Source organism: Protomyctophum parallelum (genome assembly GCF_964188405.1).
Source record: "Protomyctophum parallelum genome assembly, chromosome: 12".
NCBI lineage: Eukaryota > Metazoa > Chordata > Actinopteri > Myctophiformes > Myctophidae > Protomyctophum > Protomyctophum parallelum.
In genome coordinates this window covers 17,759,764-17,777,326 of record NC_139712.1, presented here as the reverse complement: position 1 = coordinate 17,777,326, position 17,563 = coordinate 17,759,764, and the positions used below count along the sequence as shown (strand labels likewise).

Sequence of the window (17,563 nt, the reverse complement as noted above, 5' to 3'; positions counted from 1 at the left end):
TCATTTTAGCATAACTACCTGCACTGCTACAAATTGTTTTATAGTATTCAATCGATCAAACGAAAAGAAAATGGGAAATAACCTTTATAACTTTACAGCTGTGAGTCCTGGAAAAACGAATGCTTGTGTTGATCCAGGAATAGTTCAACTTTGAAAAGCTGTATTTATATGTGTTTCACGCAGGCAGTGACAAATGCGATTAGGATGTGGATACCCTATCTATGAACTTTTTTTGAAAATGTAAAATAATGTATGGAAAGATATTTGTTTTCAGATGAAGATTCCTTAATCGGGCCTTGTTGGCCATCCCTATTCCAGACTATTGCTGTTGTGTTTTCCTGAGCAGGTTACTCTGGGAAGGTCCCTGGTTCCTGTCCGCTCAGTGACTCCAGCTTGTCTTGTGGGTGAGGGTCTGCTGTGGGAGTATAGGGACACCCCAGGCATTTTGTGGCAGCAAAGGGCTAAACCTAAAATAAATTGCAAAAACAACTCTTTGTTTCATAAATATGTTAGTAACAACATAACTGAAAATCAAATAAAAATCATTGAAAGAGTAACAACATATCAAAAGTCCTAAGAAATCTCAGTGGTGGACCATGGAACATATTGAAATATGCTAGGTGATGGTACTAAACGGCCATAACCTCATCACATCTGTGATGACTATATGGACGTTTTTCGTCCAAGGAGTGTTTTTCGTGCGAAACAAATGCTTGCAATGGATTCAGAATCATGAAAACCCCCTAGTTTGCATGTCACGTGGTACTTAAAGCAGAATGTATTCCACTCTTTGAGTGTCTGTTTTTCCGTTTCGTGTTTCCTGTGAGGACTGCGGATGAAAATTAGCAACTGTGCTATATCCGGTGTATTTACGTCCATGTGACGTCCATTAATATGCATTGTCCTGTCCAAATAAACAAATAAAGTAAATGGAATTTAGAAAATGTTGCCTTTTAGGTTGTCAATTTTAGATTTCTTAGGACGATATGTTGTTACTTGTTACTAACATTATTTATGAAACAAAGACCATTGAACGCATTTCTGTTATTCTGGGAAATTTCTCAAAATGCCTGCACTAAAAGGTAACGGCACAAGCTGGAATCGCCTACATGGACCAGGCCAAGGCCAAGTCCCTCCGACACTGAACCGTCCACTTCTTCTCTCTCACACCTCGGTTTTTGCGACTTGCCCGGATCGACCCACAGGCCCGAAATTTGAAACTCCATATTTGGGTAGATTGTTTTTGAATGAAGGTATCTGGGTCCGTGGACACTGATGTCCAATTCAATGCAGTACTTGAGCCATATAAGAATTCCATATTTGTACATTTGTATGGCATGTGAAACTCCATATTTGGGCAGAATCCGTCATGTGTTTGTGTTACAGGGTTACGCTCACGATATGCTGACATATAAATGTGCCGTGCAAGTGAACAAGCCTGTGTGGACGAGCAAGATGGAGGACCAGGGAAACGGAGAAACTCGAGCCATTATGAGAAACGGTGAGGCAAATCGAAGTGTTGCAGCAGCAGCGGATGGCCTAGCCGTGCAGGACGGTACTGGAAACGGACAGCAGCAGCAGCAGCAAACACCTAGTGTATGGCAGGTCGTCAGAGTCATCATAGTGGTATGGGCAATGTTTAACTTGCTCCTCAAACGGCCATCCACTCCGCCCGCCCCGGCAGGAACCTCGGTGTCTTCCAGCCTCAATCTTTTCGACCCGGGCACCCCAATGGAGATGTACATCTATATGTCCCCGGATGAGGTCTTCGCTGACTTCGACAACAAGGAGTCCCTGTTCTGGTTCCAGAAAGGCCTGGTCTATGGAGACTGGACCTCCGGGGAGAATGGGGATGGCTGCTATGAACACTACCAAGAGATTGACATGCCAGAGACGGTGAAGAACAATGGTTCTCTTTACATGCATGTCTTTTTCACTAAAAGTGGATTCCACCCAGACCCCAAACGTGAGGGCTTGTATAATAGACTGGCAACAGTACATGTATCACGAATGATGAATAAATACAAGCAAAGAACATTTCTGAAGACCAAGAATCTGCTCACAGGAGAGACGGAAGCAGATCCCGAAATGGCCAAGCGCGCAGAGAGCCATGGTTCTGTAGAGACCATCTCTCACTGGCACCCCAACCTCACCATCAACATGGTGGATGACCACTCAATGTGGGTGAAGGGTTCGGTCCCCCCACAGATTGACCAACATATTAAGTTTGAGGACGAGAGCGGAAACTACTTCCCCATTGTGTACTTCAACGATTACTGGAACCTCCAGAAGGACCACTATCCCATCAATGGCACCCTGAAGAATCTGCCACTGCACGTCTCCTTCTGCCCTCAGTCCCTGTTGCGCTGGCAGCTGTATGTTGGCCTTACTAGCCGCTCAGCATGGGGCAGTGTTGGCCTGGAACTATCTGAACAGTCGGAAGAGGACCAGGACACCATCAAGGTGGCCCTGTTGGACACCAACGCCTACCTCTTGGGACTGACCATGGTCGTCTCACTTGCCCACGGCGTCTTCGAGTTCCTGGCCTTTAAAAGCGACATCCAGTTCTGGAACAGCCGTCAGTCTCTAGTAGGCCTGTCGGTGCGCTCCATCGTCGTCGGCGTGTTCCAGTCCCTGGTGGTGCTGCTCTACGTCATGGACAACCAGACCAACTTCATGGTCCAGGTCAGCGTCTTCATCGGCCTCCTCATAGACGCCTGGAAGATCACCAAGGTCATGGATGTGAAGTTGGACAGAGAGAATAAAATTGCAGGGATGGTTCCACGGCTGGTGTTCAAAGACAAGTCCACGTATGTTCAGTCTTCGACAAAGATCTACGATGACATGGCCTTCAAATACCTGTCGTGGATGCTGTTCCCTCTGTTTGGCTGCTATGGGGTCTACACGTTGTTCTACGTGGAGCAGAAAGGCTGGTACTCATGGGTGCTCGGAATGCTCTATAGCTTCATGCTAACCTTTGGTTTCATCACAATGACGCCACAGCTGTTCATCAACTACAAGATGAAGTCGGTGGCTCACCTCCCGTGGAGGATGCTCACCTACAAGGCACTCAACACCTTCATTGATGACCTCTTTGCCTTTGTCATCAAGACGCCGCTGATGTACAGGATCGGATGCCTCAGAGACGACGTGGTGTTCTTCGTCTACGTGTACCAGTGGTGGATCTATGGGGTCGATCCCAAAAGGATCAATGAGTTTGGCTCCAGCGGAGTAGACTCTTCCAAGGGCAACGTCAGAGCACAGGGAGACCCTGCAGCCGTCACAGACAAAGCCCAGGAGGAAAAGAAGAAGGATTAACAAAGACCACACACTGTAGCTCCACCTCCTGTGGCCTCACTCTTGGGGCAAAGAGGACTTTGTGTAAGCCAAGCACACTTAAAGTTTGTTTAAGAGTCATTGTTTATCTTCCATGGGCACTGCTCCAAAAAGTTGAAAAAAAAAGTTTGAATTCTCTCTCTTAACTTCTATGTGCGTGTTCTATTATTATTTCTAATCCCCACTCCCCTATTCTCTTGTGTTGCAGTTCTTTGAGTTTATAGAGGGCCAAGATAGTGACTCCTACCCTAAATCTGATTTAAATTTTTCAAAATACAAAAAAAAAAAATCACAATAAAGTGAGAGAGAGAGAGTTAGTCAAAAGAGGCTACATCCAATCACAATTTGCATCCTCACCTCCGTGTCTTCACTGTCTGTTTGTGTTTACACAATACAAATACTCAAAGCTGGCCATTCATTGTCGATGGCATTCACGGTTTGTGTTAAGACAATGTTTGTACCTTGAAGCAGGGAGGGGCGCCTCAAAAATCACACTAATGTGAAGTGAGGGGCACTTATCATCATACATCATATTCCGTCCTCAGCCAATCAAATCATCGCTATGGGGTATACACACATTGCTCGGCCAATCAAATCATCGCTATGCGGTAGCCTACACACTAGTCTCCCGTGGACAGACTGTTGCCTCTTTCAATGTTCAAATGCTTCCGTCACACAGTCTGGAGCAACGGAAGCTCTATCATGAGTAGTACGCGATAAAGCGGAAGTGGAGACTCCTCCCCACTTCGTTTCGTCTTTACTCTTTACAGACGCGCACGTTCATCCTAAAATAAATAGAAATCATCTAAGCACATAGCTTGCTGCTTAGCAGAAATTGAAAAAAAGAAAAAAAAATGTAAAGATATTTAAAAAAAAATATTTTTGTGAACGGAAATTGCAGCTTCATTACTCTGATTTTGGGAGGTGTAGTTCCAGACTCTAGAGGGCTAAGAGTCCGTCAAAGAAAAAAGAAGAAAAGAAAAACAAGATGTGGCCTAATAACAGTGTGATTTTTTTTTTTTAATGAAAAAAGTGGAGGTACAAGACCGGGTCTAGTAACGGCATGGCTTCCCTCTGGATCTCTTTCATGCATCCATTCTATGTCGATGTCATCAATTACATCAGTAGGCCTGTTATGATGTTGTCAGTATACAGTATGCATCTCCATATTTGGGCAAGCCTGCCTGCAGAAGGGGTGTCATCATCATCTTCAACCGCTTGTCTGTAGTCGGGTCGCGGGGGCAACAGCTCCACCAGAGTGCTCCAGACTTCCCCCTCCAGAGCAACATTAGTGACTTCCTCCTGGGGGATTCCGAGACGTTCCAAAGGCCAGTGAGTCGATGTGTTTCCTCCGAACTGCGCCTTGGTCTGCCCCGCGGTCTCCTCAAAAGGGGTGTGACTATGGAAACCGTGAACTACTGAGGTCACTGATGACGTTACGCCACATCACGCCGCATGTAATCTAATATATACAGATCGTCGCTCGACATGTCCTCTACACTCTGCAGGATGGCACTCAGTAGCGTGTTGAGGAACGATTACGCAGGTTCTCTTAATAGGCTGTCTGGATTCGACAACAGACCCGAGAAGATTGAAGTAAGAGCCGCACTCGGGGAAGATCTTGGTTTTGCGGTTAACGCTTCACTCAACTTGTCAGATGAAGGAATCAAGAGGAAAATAGAGTTTAACCACGGGACCACCACGCTGGCATTCAAGTTCAAGCACGGTGAGGAGCACGGTGTCATTATAGCTGTAGACTCCAGGGCAACCGCCGGCTCCTACATCGCCTCTCAGACGGTGAAGAAGGTGATCGAAATCAACCCCTACCTCCTGGGAACCATGGCCGGAGGCGCCGCAGACTGTAGCTTCTGGGAGCGCAACCTGGCTCGCCATTGTCGCATCTATGAGCTTCGCAACAAGGAGCGCATCTCTGTGGCGGCGGCGTCCAAGTTACTGGCTAACATGGTCTACCAGTACAAAGGCATGGGCCTCAGCATGGGAACCATGGTTTGTGGCTGGGACAAGAGAGGGCCAGGATTGTACTATGTGGACTCGGACGGCACCCGGGTGTGCGGCGACAGGTTTGCCGTGGGCTCAGGCTCCCTGTATGCCTACAGCGTGTTAGACAGCGGCCTCAAAGACGCCATGACGGTGGGCGAAGCGTGCGAGCTCGGCCGGCGCGCCATCTACCAGGCCACGTATCGTGACGCGTACAGCGGCGGGCAGGTCAACCTTTACCATGTCCACAGCAACGGCTGGACCAGGATCTCCCAGGAGGATGTCCTCATGTTGCACCAGCAGTACAAGGAGCAGGCGGAACAGGGTTAGGGGGTTTAGGACCCCTAATGAAATGGAGGGCATCTCTGGAATCATTCTGTTATCACATCAAATAGTTTAGCAGCAACTGCTGTCCCTGCCTCAACTGCAGAAGCTGGCAGCTAGTTGATGAGGGCTAAAGTCTAACTAATGTAATGGCACATACAAATATGTTGGGTTTATGGTTGACATAGAGTTAAGACATTCCCAGCAACAGTACCGCCAGCTTGGGTTTTTTTTTTTGAGGGGTGCTAGCCCCTCCTATGCCCAGCTTTGTGTGTCTGTGTGTACCACAGATTGTGATGATTTGATTGGCTGAGCATGTGATGTATGATGAGAGCGCCCCTTAGTTCACACAAGTGTGACTTTTTTTAATGTGTGGGTGGTGTGGAAGCTGTGTGTGCTTGTGTTTTTTTTTTTACATCCGAGGGTCTCTTGTCTACCAATACTATTCTAACGAAAGCTTTCACTATCTCCAAATGTGGAGATATCCGATTGCTATAACTTGCTTACAATCTCCATATTTGGCCCGGTCTGTCCTACAGCTCCATATATGGAGATGACAGACAACTAGTGCTGAGATCTTGCTAATGCAGAACATATACTTGCAATGGGGTGGCCCGATTCCTGAAACAGATTTAAATTATTTGGTAAAATCATTATTGTAGTATTGTTTGATAAGGAAGTCATCACAATAAAACAAGACTCTGGCATATGATGATGCCCTTCCTTGGCTTCCAGTTGCTACCAGGCCTCACCCAGTACAAACCACTGATGTTGGCCAACCCCCATTGCCTTCAAGACAACCATTCCCACTCACTTAGATCAGCTAACACGGAATGCTCTCCGAGCCTTTCCTGAGACACACTGGACTGTTGTACACCTCTGCAGACTCCACCCAACCCTCAGCACTTCAAACACAGCAGATAGTATAGATAAAAAGAGAGAGGATCCGGGCACTCAAAGTTAAAAAATGAAAAAATGAGCCCTTTATTAAATTAAAAATCTATGTCTTTGATCTCGTTTTTGATCCGTGTGAGCACCTTTTTATCATTATCATGTTTTGCTATCTCTGTTGAGCACCTGGTTATAGTTCCTCTTTTTCTCTAATACAGCAGATAGTATCTTCAAGTTCTCATGTTTTTTGTTACTTTAATGTTTTTTTTTCTCCTATGTTATTTAGATGTCGCGCATGTTGTTCATGTCATGATAAGACTGCTAAATGCCTTGAATTGTATGGATGATGTGAGACAGTGAGTCTGAGGTTATGGAATGGATTCACCTTCTCCTTCCCCCCCTTTTTGAGGGGCGCTAGCCCCTCATATGCACAGCTTTGTGTGTTTGTGTGTACGAGCACGGAATGTGTTTGTAGCACGGAATGTGATGATATCTGGGATTTATATAGCGCTTTTCTAAATACTCAAAGAAACTTCACATGTGTGGGGGGGCCAGGGTAGAGAACAAAAAGAAAATGTCAACGAGGTGAAATCAACTCCCCTCAATCCATTGAGAAAAAAATCCTGCCTTTTAACATGATGTATGTACTAGCTACCTGTCAGTGGGGAGTGTTGGCTGATGAGTGAATATCAACATTCTAATACAGTGGGGTCAAATCGTAACAGGCAATTCTTGCTGTCAAAATATGACCCCCCAGTCAAAAAACACTTTGTTTGAAATAGACACTCATGCTTTCCAAGGTGTGATTTGGGGTCCTAAGGATGAATACAAAATGTATACCAAAATGTTGAATTGTGGGTTTGAGATCACATGCCCTGTTGATGTAAATCAAAAGGGGGGGGGGGTAACTAACTACCTGTCAGTGGGGAGTGTTGGCTGATGAGTGAATATCAACATCATAATACTGGGTGGTCAAATCGTGACAGGCGTTTGTACTGTACTGTACTGTAGAGAGAGACCATCTTTATAGGCTGTCTAACATACAGTGGACCAGTCGTTTGTCCCTTTTATGCCCATATATGGAGAGATCTGCCTGTATCTGTCAGTCTGTGTCCATTTTATGCCCATATGGAGATCTCTGATGTCATCAGTATACAGTATGCCCATATACTGTATATGGTCATGCTGATTTATGCCCATATATGGAGATCTCTGCATCTGCAGTAAGTGACATCACTATTGTAAAGGTGACATAAGGTCATGAATATAAACAGAGAACAATCAATCGTGAATTGGCTCAACTCATAAGTGCAGATGTAGCGTGTCGTACAGCCACATTCATAATAGTAATCAGTATAGTCTCACAACCCGACAATGAAGCCATTTATCATATTGCCCGTCCAGCTTCTCTTGGCGGTTTCAGCTCTCGCTGCGTCAATGAATTGGAATGAAGCTCCGGGACCCAGCGTGCTGCTGCGCAACGTCAACGCCTTGACACTCCACAGAGATCGCTACACCACCGGCCGCCGCTCCAGCCCCGTCTCCCAGCTCAAATGTGTTGGCGGCTCCGCGGGCTGTGGGGCGGCCTTCGTTCCCCAGGTGGTCCAGTGCATTAACAAAGGCTGGGACGGAGTTGACGTCCAATGGGAGTGCAAGGCGGACATGGACAATGCATACCGGTTTGGCCAGATAGAGGTGAGCTGTGAGGGCTACGGCCATCCAGGTGACGCCTACGTCCTGACGGGTTCCTGCGGGCTGGAGTACAAGCTGGAGCTGACGGAGGAGGGCCACCGCATGAGAGCACAAGGGGCCGGAAGCTCCTACAGTTTCTTTGGCAACAAGCATCACCAGAGTGCTTCACCCGAGGTCAGCCTCGTGGGATGTCTGCTAGGAGTGGCTGTGCTGCTGCTGATAGCCTATGCCATCTATCAAATTGGACAACCCACTCCGCTTTCTCCACACTATCCCGGTGCCAATCCCCCCCCGGCCTATGGCGTCGATCCAGGTTTCGGATATGGCTTCCGCAGTGATTACTACAGTAACCAACATCAACCTTACCCAGCCGGAGGATGTGCTTCCACAGGAACGGGAGGTGGCGGCTTCTGGACAGGCCTGGGGACAGGAGGCGTGTTGGGGTACTTGTTTGGAAACCACAGGAGACAACCCTACAGCTACACCGACAGCAGACCTGCTAGAGAGACCGCCCACAGCACATTGACACCCGCCGCCAGCACAGGGACCCGCACCGCATCAGGGTTTGGAGGAACCACAAGAAGATAGGAATCTTGTGTGTCAAACTGGAGTGATCAACAGCACCAAATCTTTTGTGCGCGGCAGAAGGCCAAGCATGTAACCTTTTTTCCACCTTTTCTTTTTTGACTGAGGGGCGCTATATGGTTTGTGTGTCTGTGTGTGCCACATTTTAGTGTGTTTTGTTTTTCCACCTGGAAGTAAATGTGGAGGCAAGGCAAGATTTGCAAAACAAAAAACAAAATATAGCTGCAAGCAGCGATAAGACAGGGCCAAGCCATTGAAGCGATAAAGCAAGGGGTTGTCTGTCAACGCTGTATTCCCACCCACAAACAAACCCACCCACTACGGAAACCCAAGGAGTGGATAGAGTTGATCATATATAATTCATACAATCATATAATTGGGAGATCTAAAGGTAGATCCTTTGATGAAGGACTGGGAGCTTCAGTTCTTGACCGTTTCCCATGACCCTATTTTTAGCAGACGCTCTACCATATTGCCAAATTTCATTCTATTTGCACAGAACTGCAAAAAGTGGCGGAAGAAGAAAACAAAACAGTAGAAAAATATAGGGCCTCCGGGCCCTTATCAATGGATTTTTCATGGTTTATGCATTTCTGGTTTCCTAATGTTGTTGTTTTTTTATTGGCGTTGACTCAATTGTGGTTTGGGAATGTGTCCCCCCCCCCCTTTTGATTGAACGAATGAATTTTATTTATATAGCACCTTTCCAAACATAGTTACAAAGTGCTTTACAGACTTAATAATTAATTATAAATTAATCATAAAAAGTTTCAAAACATCCAGAGCATCAGAAACAACAAAACATAAAAGAACAAAACGTCAAAGGCAAGTAAAAAACTGTATTAGTAAAAAAACGTATACAAATGTGTTTTTGCAGCTGCTGTGTAAGCACAGCTGGTCAATGCTGAGAACCCATCTGCAAAAAAAAGGAAAAACAGCGTCCTCTTTTCCTTTGATATATAGGGTGTCTCAGACTAGGGTCCTACTAGCCTCGGTACCAGGCTTTCATTTTTGTTGGTGCAAAAATTGAAAGCCTGGAGGAACGCATTGGCCGCTCTGGTCTAAAAGTGGGAGTCAACCCTTCCGGGTGGGCGTCGCTCCAAATTATGTGATGTAGCGCTGCACCAGGGGGGAGAGGAGGGGCCGGGGGTGACGGACAGATCGATGAGATCCAATCAGGGCGTGCGCAAATCTGAGCCGCGACCCGCCCCTCTAGACCAGAAACCTAACACGTTAGCTCAGGCTAGGGTCCTACTAGCTACTACATATCCCAGTGACATTTGGGCCCATCATATTATTGTCTCTTCTCCAATTTGGCCACAGGGTGGCATCACAATGTAATGTCATAATTAATACAAGTGGCAAAAACAGATTATCTTTCTACAAGACGGGTATTTTGTCGTCAGGGTACAGGTCTGGTGGCTCAGCCAGTTACCTTGTGCGAGTCGTGTCACCTGCAGACTTTAGCCAGTTAGTGAGCAGATAGTCAGCATGAAATTTGTAGGCTATACCCCTGTCTTAACTCGCACCTTATAGTTTCTGAAATAAAGCATTAAAATAGGTATTTTTGTAGGAGGGGGTGTCGCATATTTTATTTAATATTTTCTTATTGAATAATGTATTATCAGTGTAGCATTTTGTATGATAAATCCATCAGACTGATGAAGATCCGTGAGGATCGAAATAATAATAATAATTATTATTATTATTAAACGTCATGTCCATGGTGTAAAGGCCAGCAGGGTGGCGTTCTCAACGTTTTTGGCTGGGGACCCCCGAAAATGCTTTGGCCATGTCTCGTGAGTCGGGACCCCTGTCTGTCCCCCTCCCCACCCCCAATACAAATTGGCCGCTACAATACCTTATAATAATAGAGAAAATACATCATAAATAAATACTGAAACCATCATTAAGGAATGTTTATGCACGCATGCACTATATGTAGCCTCCTATGTAAACTCAAAATTTCCATTTTCCAGCCCTCAAAATTAGTTCGGGACTCCCCCAGGTTGATAACCCCCCTGCTGTAAAGGAACCTAAATGGACCTGCGACCATCGAACTGAATGAACCATTGACCTGGCAACTGGTTTTTATTTGGATAGTTACGCATGTTTTATGATAAATGCTTTTGTGATGTATTCCCATGCTTTTGTTCTTGATTATTGTAAGTCGCTCTGGATTAAGAGCGTCTGCTAAATGCCTAAATTGTAAATTGTAATTGTAAATTGGATGTGCATGCTTTGTTCTGCCATATCTGATTCTTCAACAAAAGGGCTCCCAGTTTCCTTTCTCCCCATTATTTCATTTAGGGTTTTTCAGAGTTCCTTTGCCATCTTGTTTTGCTGCATTTAATCCTTCCTAGAAAACCTTCTAATGAGGATTTGGCATCATCCATCTCTTCTTTTCATTAGGTCTTTTAAAATCTCATTCAGCTATATGAAGCCGGTCTGGATTTGGCAGTACACTGGAGCATGTTTGTTTACAATTCTCATTTATAGAAACCTCCTGGGTAGCACTGATAGTTTCTTTGCATTGTAGACTCTCAGTTTGTATTTCCAGACAAAAGCATTCAGAAATGAATTTCTTATATCCCTTATGTGTGTTAGTGCAACTCTCATACCCTGAAGACGGCAGGGGGGATTCGTAACTAGTTCATCATGTTGTGTGAAGTGCAGCTCTCAGGAACATTCTCGGATATACTGTACAGCCAAACTGTGGACGTAGACGTCACAGTGAAATTCACCAGTCTTCACCTTGTGTTTACATAATTACATTCCTCTTTTGATTGCAATGTGGAAAGTTATTGGCCTGCTCTCAAACTTACAAATATTCTTGACCTTTCGTTCTTGTGACTAGATCTTACTTTGCATATCTATCTATGAATGCACCAAGTCTCTGTACTGTACGTCTGTCTGTCTGTGTGTAATCCACGTAACTCGAGGACCGTTCGCCCTACAGACTTCAAATTCGCCACGTGCGTTCCACACCACCGCAGGGGTGCAGTGGCCGGTGTCTAGTAGGGTGGACCAACGGTTTTTCAGAACCGCCCCAAAAAGGCCTCTGCCCGGGCTCTGGACAGGGCCCCTGCCCATGGTCCATAACTCCATATATGAAGCTGGCCTGTTCTGACCTCACAACACTCCATATTTGGGCATGCCTGACACAGAACTCCATAAGTCTCTGTCTGTGTGTGTGCTGTGTGCGTGTACTGTTGTAATCCATGTAACTCGAGAACTGTTGGCCCCACCAACTTCAAATTCGACACACACCACCACAGGGAGTGCAGTGGCCGTTGTCTAGTAGGTCGGGCCAACGGTTGTTCAGAACTGCCTCAAAAAGGCCTCTGCCAGGGCTCTGGACCGGGCCCCTTTGTTCCATTGTAATGCTTGAATGTTGGCTCCATATTCGAATAACAAAATTCAGAAAGTCTGAATTGTGTCTGTCTCGTTATGTTATTTATTGGTGTTATGAGTGCTCTCCTTAAGAACAGTAGATCCCATGAAGTGTAAGAATGGAAGCATTATTGACACTGCCTCCAAAAGATCAAATTGGTATGATTTAATTTATTTTAGTCAAGTTAGACATGGGTTTGTTGTGGTTTATGATTATGTTTAGTTAACCACTTGTTAACCATGTTGTTGTATAGCAAAATAATAGTAATAAATAATAATAATTAATAATAATAAATAGTTGCAACGATTATGTGGCATCCTCAGATTCCTCAGAGAATGACCATGCAGCTGGCAGGAGTATTTTTCAGGTATTTTCCACCTCTCCCTCTTCTAGGCTGTGGTCCCGACAGGCTTAAGAGATCACTCAGACAAAGCTCAGAGATCTGGGCCTGCATCCGACCATGCATGCGCATACTGGACTTCCTGTCAGGTCGTCTTAAAGGTTTTATGACATTCATTTTCATTTCTTTTTCTTTTTCTTTTTTCTTTTAGGTTTTATGACCTCAATTACACCCAAAAAAACCTGAACTTTGAACATTCAGTGGATTTTCTGTGGTCTGAAGTTTTCTTTGGGGTTTGGAAGCTTTTTGAGCTATAATGAAAACAGGCAACACAGTGAAAACAGTGACATCTGCTCGCAAATCCCATTGACATATATGGGATTTGCAGGATCTTACATCACAATCTGCCGGAAAATCAGAGCAACTGTTTGAGCCAGAAAACCCCAGATCACAGAAAATCTACTGAATGTTAAAAGTTCATGTTTTTTGGGTGCAATTGAGATTAGAAAACCTAAAAAAAATAAGAACAATTCCAAAACCTTTTTTTTAATGTCACAATCCCTTTAAGGTGATGAGACTGGGCACTGGACTTTACCTCAGGTACACTGACCCTCAACACTGGGCTGGGTTCTGACTCCTATATACTCCTTGTATCTGCATGGCATCGCACACTCCAATGCCAACCCATTCTGGGCGGGAACCCCTTTTGGTGTTAGCATCATGTTATGCTTTAGCCATTGAAAAATAGCAGATCATAGCGGAAACATAGCTTTTTCAGAAAACTGTCAGACATTTTTAGAATCCGATCTCAGGTCAGAATGGGTTAAGAAAGCACAACGGTAATTAAACAACATCAACGTCTGACTATACAAGACGGCCTACATGGACAAGGTCAGATCATTGGGCATCCTGACAAGCTGCATCACTGCCTGGTATGTGAACCAATCCAATGTCAATCTACAACCTAACAACGTGTCGCCTTGTGACCTTGTAGAATGTAGATCATTTTCGAAATCATGGAAGCATGGACGCACGACTCCAATTTGTCTCAATCACTCGGAGCATGTTACCACAATGCACGGTCGGGGGAGTAACTTTTAGACAAGAGAACACCAGCACTCACGGAACTGTCCTTTTAAGGCACTTTATTGTTCCTCCTTTGTTATCGTTTAGGTTTTGGTTAGGCGAAGTTATTGTTTTGGTTGTCTCCTTTTTTCTGGGAACACCCCAAGTTATACCGCTCTGCTTTAATATCTTACCCTATATATAATAATACTGCCTACTAGTCATCACTATTATAAAGGATTGCCAATATACTTGAAAGTCGATTAACTTCCATCATGTATTTATTGAGCCTTTTTTTATTGAGAACAACACTTTTTGTACCTCTGTAAACTTTATGCTTGAAGTTCAAGTAAACCCATTTTCTACTTTGCAGTGAGGTTTCCTTCCATATAAATTCCTTCGATTTTATATGTTATGCGTACCCTTTACCCCTAGGCTATTTGGTGCGTAACACACACACACACACACACACACACACACACACACACACACACACACACACACACACACACACACACACACACACACACACACACACACACACACACACACACACACACACACACACACACACCCACCCCTGGCCTACAACCCTTGTCAGCGCCACTGACGAAGGCCATATGCAGAAACGCGTATGTTGTTGTGCTGTCTGCATCATTTCCGCGACAGGACAGGGACACTATAGGGTTCATGTGGCAAACAAACAAAAGCCCAGGGTGTATTTAAGGCTCTTAAAAGGGAGGAATTCCTTAGATTTGCAATTCATTGGATTCTTGTGGTCTAGACTACCGGTAAATCAATGGTAACAACAACTCACACCGTTTCTGTTTTCCTCCCAGAATTGTCCCCAGTGAGGGGTGGGAGAGGCTGGACAGCAGATGGCTGGACTTTGAATTTCTCTAACTATAAACTTTCATGACAGCAGACAGCCTAAGTACAAATATAATTTATGAAAAGCTATTACAGTGAAGTCTGTTCACAGAAGTTGTTGTAGGATATGTGGGGATTATCTGACGAGGTACCATTTGAGTGGACAAAACCTTACATATACTAAATAATACTAAATTGTTTATAGGGTCAATATAAGTAAAATAATATAGCCTTTCCACAGGAGTATCTTTTTATATTTTTCCAAAAAGAATACAAACAGCCAATAGCATATTACAAAGTTATCCCCCTCACTGGTGAAAATTGTAAATGTAAACAACTCTCTCCTTAAGCCCAAACCAATGCAACTCAATGAGTTGCATTGGTGTGGTTGACCTTAAAAGTCTCAATCTCAACCCTTTGGTGTGGTTTGGGCTCAAGCCAATGAACCAGAACTCTAACTTCAGAATGGGAACAATGCATCATGTCCTGCAACTGCAATGCTTCATTGACAATGTGATTGAGATGGGGTATAGGTACAATGTAGCCTACCTACTGTACCTTCCACTTGAAGGACGACTTCACTCATCTTCATATAATTGGTCCTTACTAATGTTCATTATAATATGGTTACGTCAGTTATGGTACCATATTTGTTTTATGCTTGGTCTGTGTTTCTGAACTGTCCACAGCCCTACTCTGGGACAAAAATTATAGGATATTATAATGAGCATGAGTGAGGACTGATTATAGGTTGAAAAGGGGTGAAGTCGCCCTTTAAGTCTTTCGTGTTGCACAAAAGAGAATAAACCGATCTACAAGGTCGTAACAAGGCGCTTAACGACGCCTAGTGAATCTATAAAGAAAATGTTTCTATAATGCCAAGTTGGAAGAGGTTACGAAAGGTTCCATGGAGAGACGTATCACAAGCCAAGGATCATGGCGGTTGTCTGAACAGAGCACCAGTGCCACCCCGCAACGCCTTGCACAGTTGTCCTCTGTCAGTATACAGTACAGTGGCCTCTTCCCTAAATCACAGAGCAATTACATGGTTTACGAGTAACCTGAATATAATTTACAAGATTGATGGTACTGGAACTTTGGCACTCTTGGTTACATAATACTGTACTGTCATGTGTAGGCTACATTACATACACATCGTTCCTTTTCAGGACTTTAAGTCTAATTTTACTTTGGAAAAGAGCACAGGCCGAACATTATAGCACAACGAAGTACATTGTTACTTCTTCATGATGGTTTTATTGGATTACAAGCCGCAACATTAAACCTCCGAATGAAAATGAAGATAAATAATGTAGAGAAAGCTAATATTCCCACATTTCTTCTGGAATTTGTTCCGGAGCTGAGATTCATAGTCAGAGGGTCAACCGGGTGGTCCGTGGGTGATGCTGCGGGTCATATAACACTGTGTAAGATAAGAATGAATGCTATAATACCACAGTTGTTTTTCTTTGTGATTTTTGGCTGTGCATTAAAGGTCTGCCGCAGTGGTGTCATGGTGATTTGTTTTTCAGTACAACGGAACATCACGCACACGCACGCGTGTCCACACAGCGTGCACACAGCACAGCTGCATAGCCTAGAAGCCCATTGGTCTACTTGCCAGCGCTGCAATACCAAATTCCCCAGCATGTAGAAACTGCCGGATGCTAACTTGCATATGTTGAGCAATTTTCATAATTGGCATAATATGTGACCATACCATTAACAACCTATAGAAGGCAAAATATTCAAAATTTCATCATGCTTTATGTAGCATGTGACGTGTCAAACATGTGTGGGCGCGCATAGAGCGCAGATTTTTGGGGGTGGTCTTTTTTTGTGCCATTTCATGTCATTGGACAGTAAAATAAGCAATATGTTCTCATTAGTCTGAAACTAAAACTGACTGATCATTATGATAGTGGAATTATCATTACTTGTCAAATGTTCGTCTTGTGGCTTCTGTCCATACATGTACACATGTGACGTGCGCACAATATTATGTTTTATTAAATATGCCATTAATAACTTATAATATTATGCTGTAACACCTTTGACTCATTCTGTAGCCCGGAGACACACCATTTGTGCGACAAACAATTATACAAGCAGTACGATAGCCTCGTACTGCTTGTACGAGGTCAAGGATATCAGGCGTGACGCTAACTAAACCCATAAAACTATCCTCTCTGTGCCTACGGAGCACTATCACTCGAGCCAGAGTTACGCACGCTCACATCACAAGTTTATAGGCAGTGTGTATAGAGTTCCAATGCGGGCATCAAGGCCAGCATGGGAGACATACTCCCGCTCGTTCGCTCGTCCGACGCTCACTTCGTATGAAGCGGCAGGAATTGAGGGGATACAGGGGAAGATATACAGTATATACACACACACTCACAGCTTTTAATCTATGGCTCTTATGAGGCAGAGATTTATAGCTGCTTTTCACCTTATGAGTCGGAGCACTGCGCGAACTAAGGCTGGTCGTTCATAGCATACAGTTCTCACGCCTAAACCCGTATAGAGTACCGGGACACAAGGGGTTAAATGTTAGAATACTGTACATGCGTGGCTAATTTACTTCAACCGGCTCTACTAAGGCGTTGAAATATAGCCACTTTGACTTCTTTGGACTGGCACTGTATGTGCAAGTCTCTCCAGCCTGTCCTCCCTTTCTCCATCCGTGGAAGGATTGAGGGAGATGGCGAGCCGCTATCATCATCAAACACAACCATAAACATAGTCCATTCCTGGACTTGCGGATCGGGGCGCGCCTGGATCCCCATATCTCGCCGTCTTCCTCCCCGCTCGGGGAAAGATAAACACCGGCAGACTGTTACTAAGAATTAAGTTGTTAAATCAAACTAATTAAACTTACCCCACGGAGTGACAGGAAAAACACAGACAACGGACATACTGTATTATTGGCTAATCAATAACACGGGAGGCCATCGTAGATTACACTGAAGTATAAAAAATAGGTTTATTCAAGAATCAAACGAATTTACAAAATAGTGAAAAGATAGAAGACAGAGGAGAACAGACTCCTCGGTCAGCCTACAAAA

At 44.4% G+C, this 17,563-nt stretch overlaps 3 protein-coding genes across 3 annotated transcripts; all 3 read left to right on the top strand.

Annotated features, from left to right (window-relative positions):
* Positions 1-1,455: 1,455 nt before the first annotated feature.
* Positions 1,456-3,318, top strand: LOC310867547 (putative lipid scramblase CLPTM1; the record flags this gene model as incomplete). Its single annotated transcript, XM_083777661.1, has 1 exon — positions 1,456-3,318. One exon carries the CDS (start codon positions 1,456-1,458, stop codon positions 3,316-3,318), a length of 1,863 nt encoding a protein of 620 aa, XP_083633787.1.
* A 1,527-nt stretch (positions 3,319-4,845) lies between these two features.
* On the top strand, positions 4,846-5,664 carry LOC310867546 (proteasome subunit beta type-5-like; the record flags this gene model as incomplete). The annotated part of the gene is made up of 1 exon (XM_083777660.1): positions 4,846-5,664. One exon carries the CDS (start codon positions 4,846-4,848, stop codon positions 5,662-5,664), a length of 819 nt encoding a protein of 272 aa, XP_083633786.1.
* A 2,322-nt stretch (positions 5,665-7,986) lies between these two features.
* On the top strand, positions 7,987-8,829 carry LOC310867545 (store-operated calcium entry-associated regulatory factor-like; the record flags this gene model as incomplete). Its single annotated transcript, XM_083777659.1, has 1 exon — positions 7,987-8,829. One exon carries the CDS (start codon positions 7,987-7,989, stop codon positions 8,827-8,829), a length of 843 nt encoding a protein of 280 aa, XP_083633785.1.
* Positions 8,830-17,563: the final 8,734 nt, after the last annotated feature.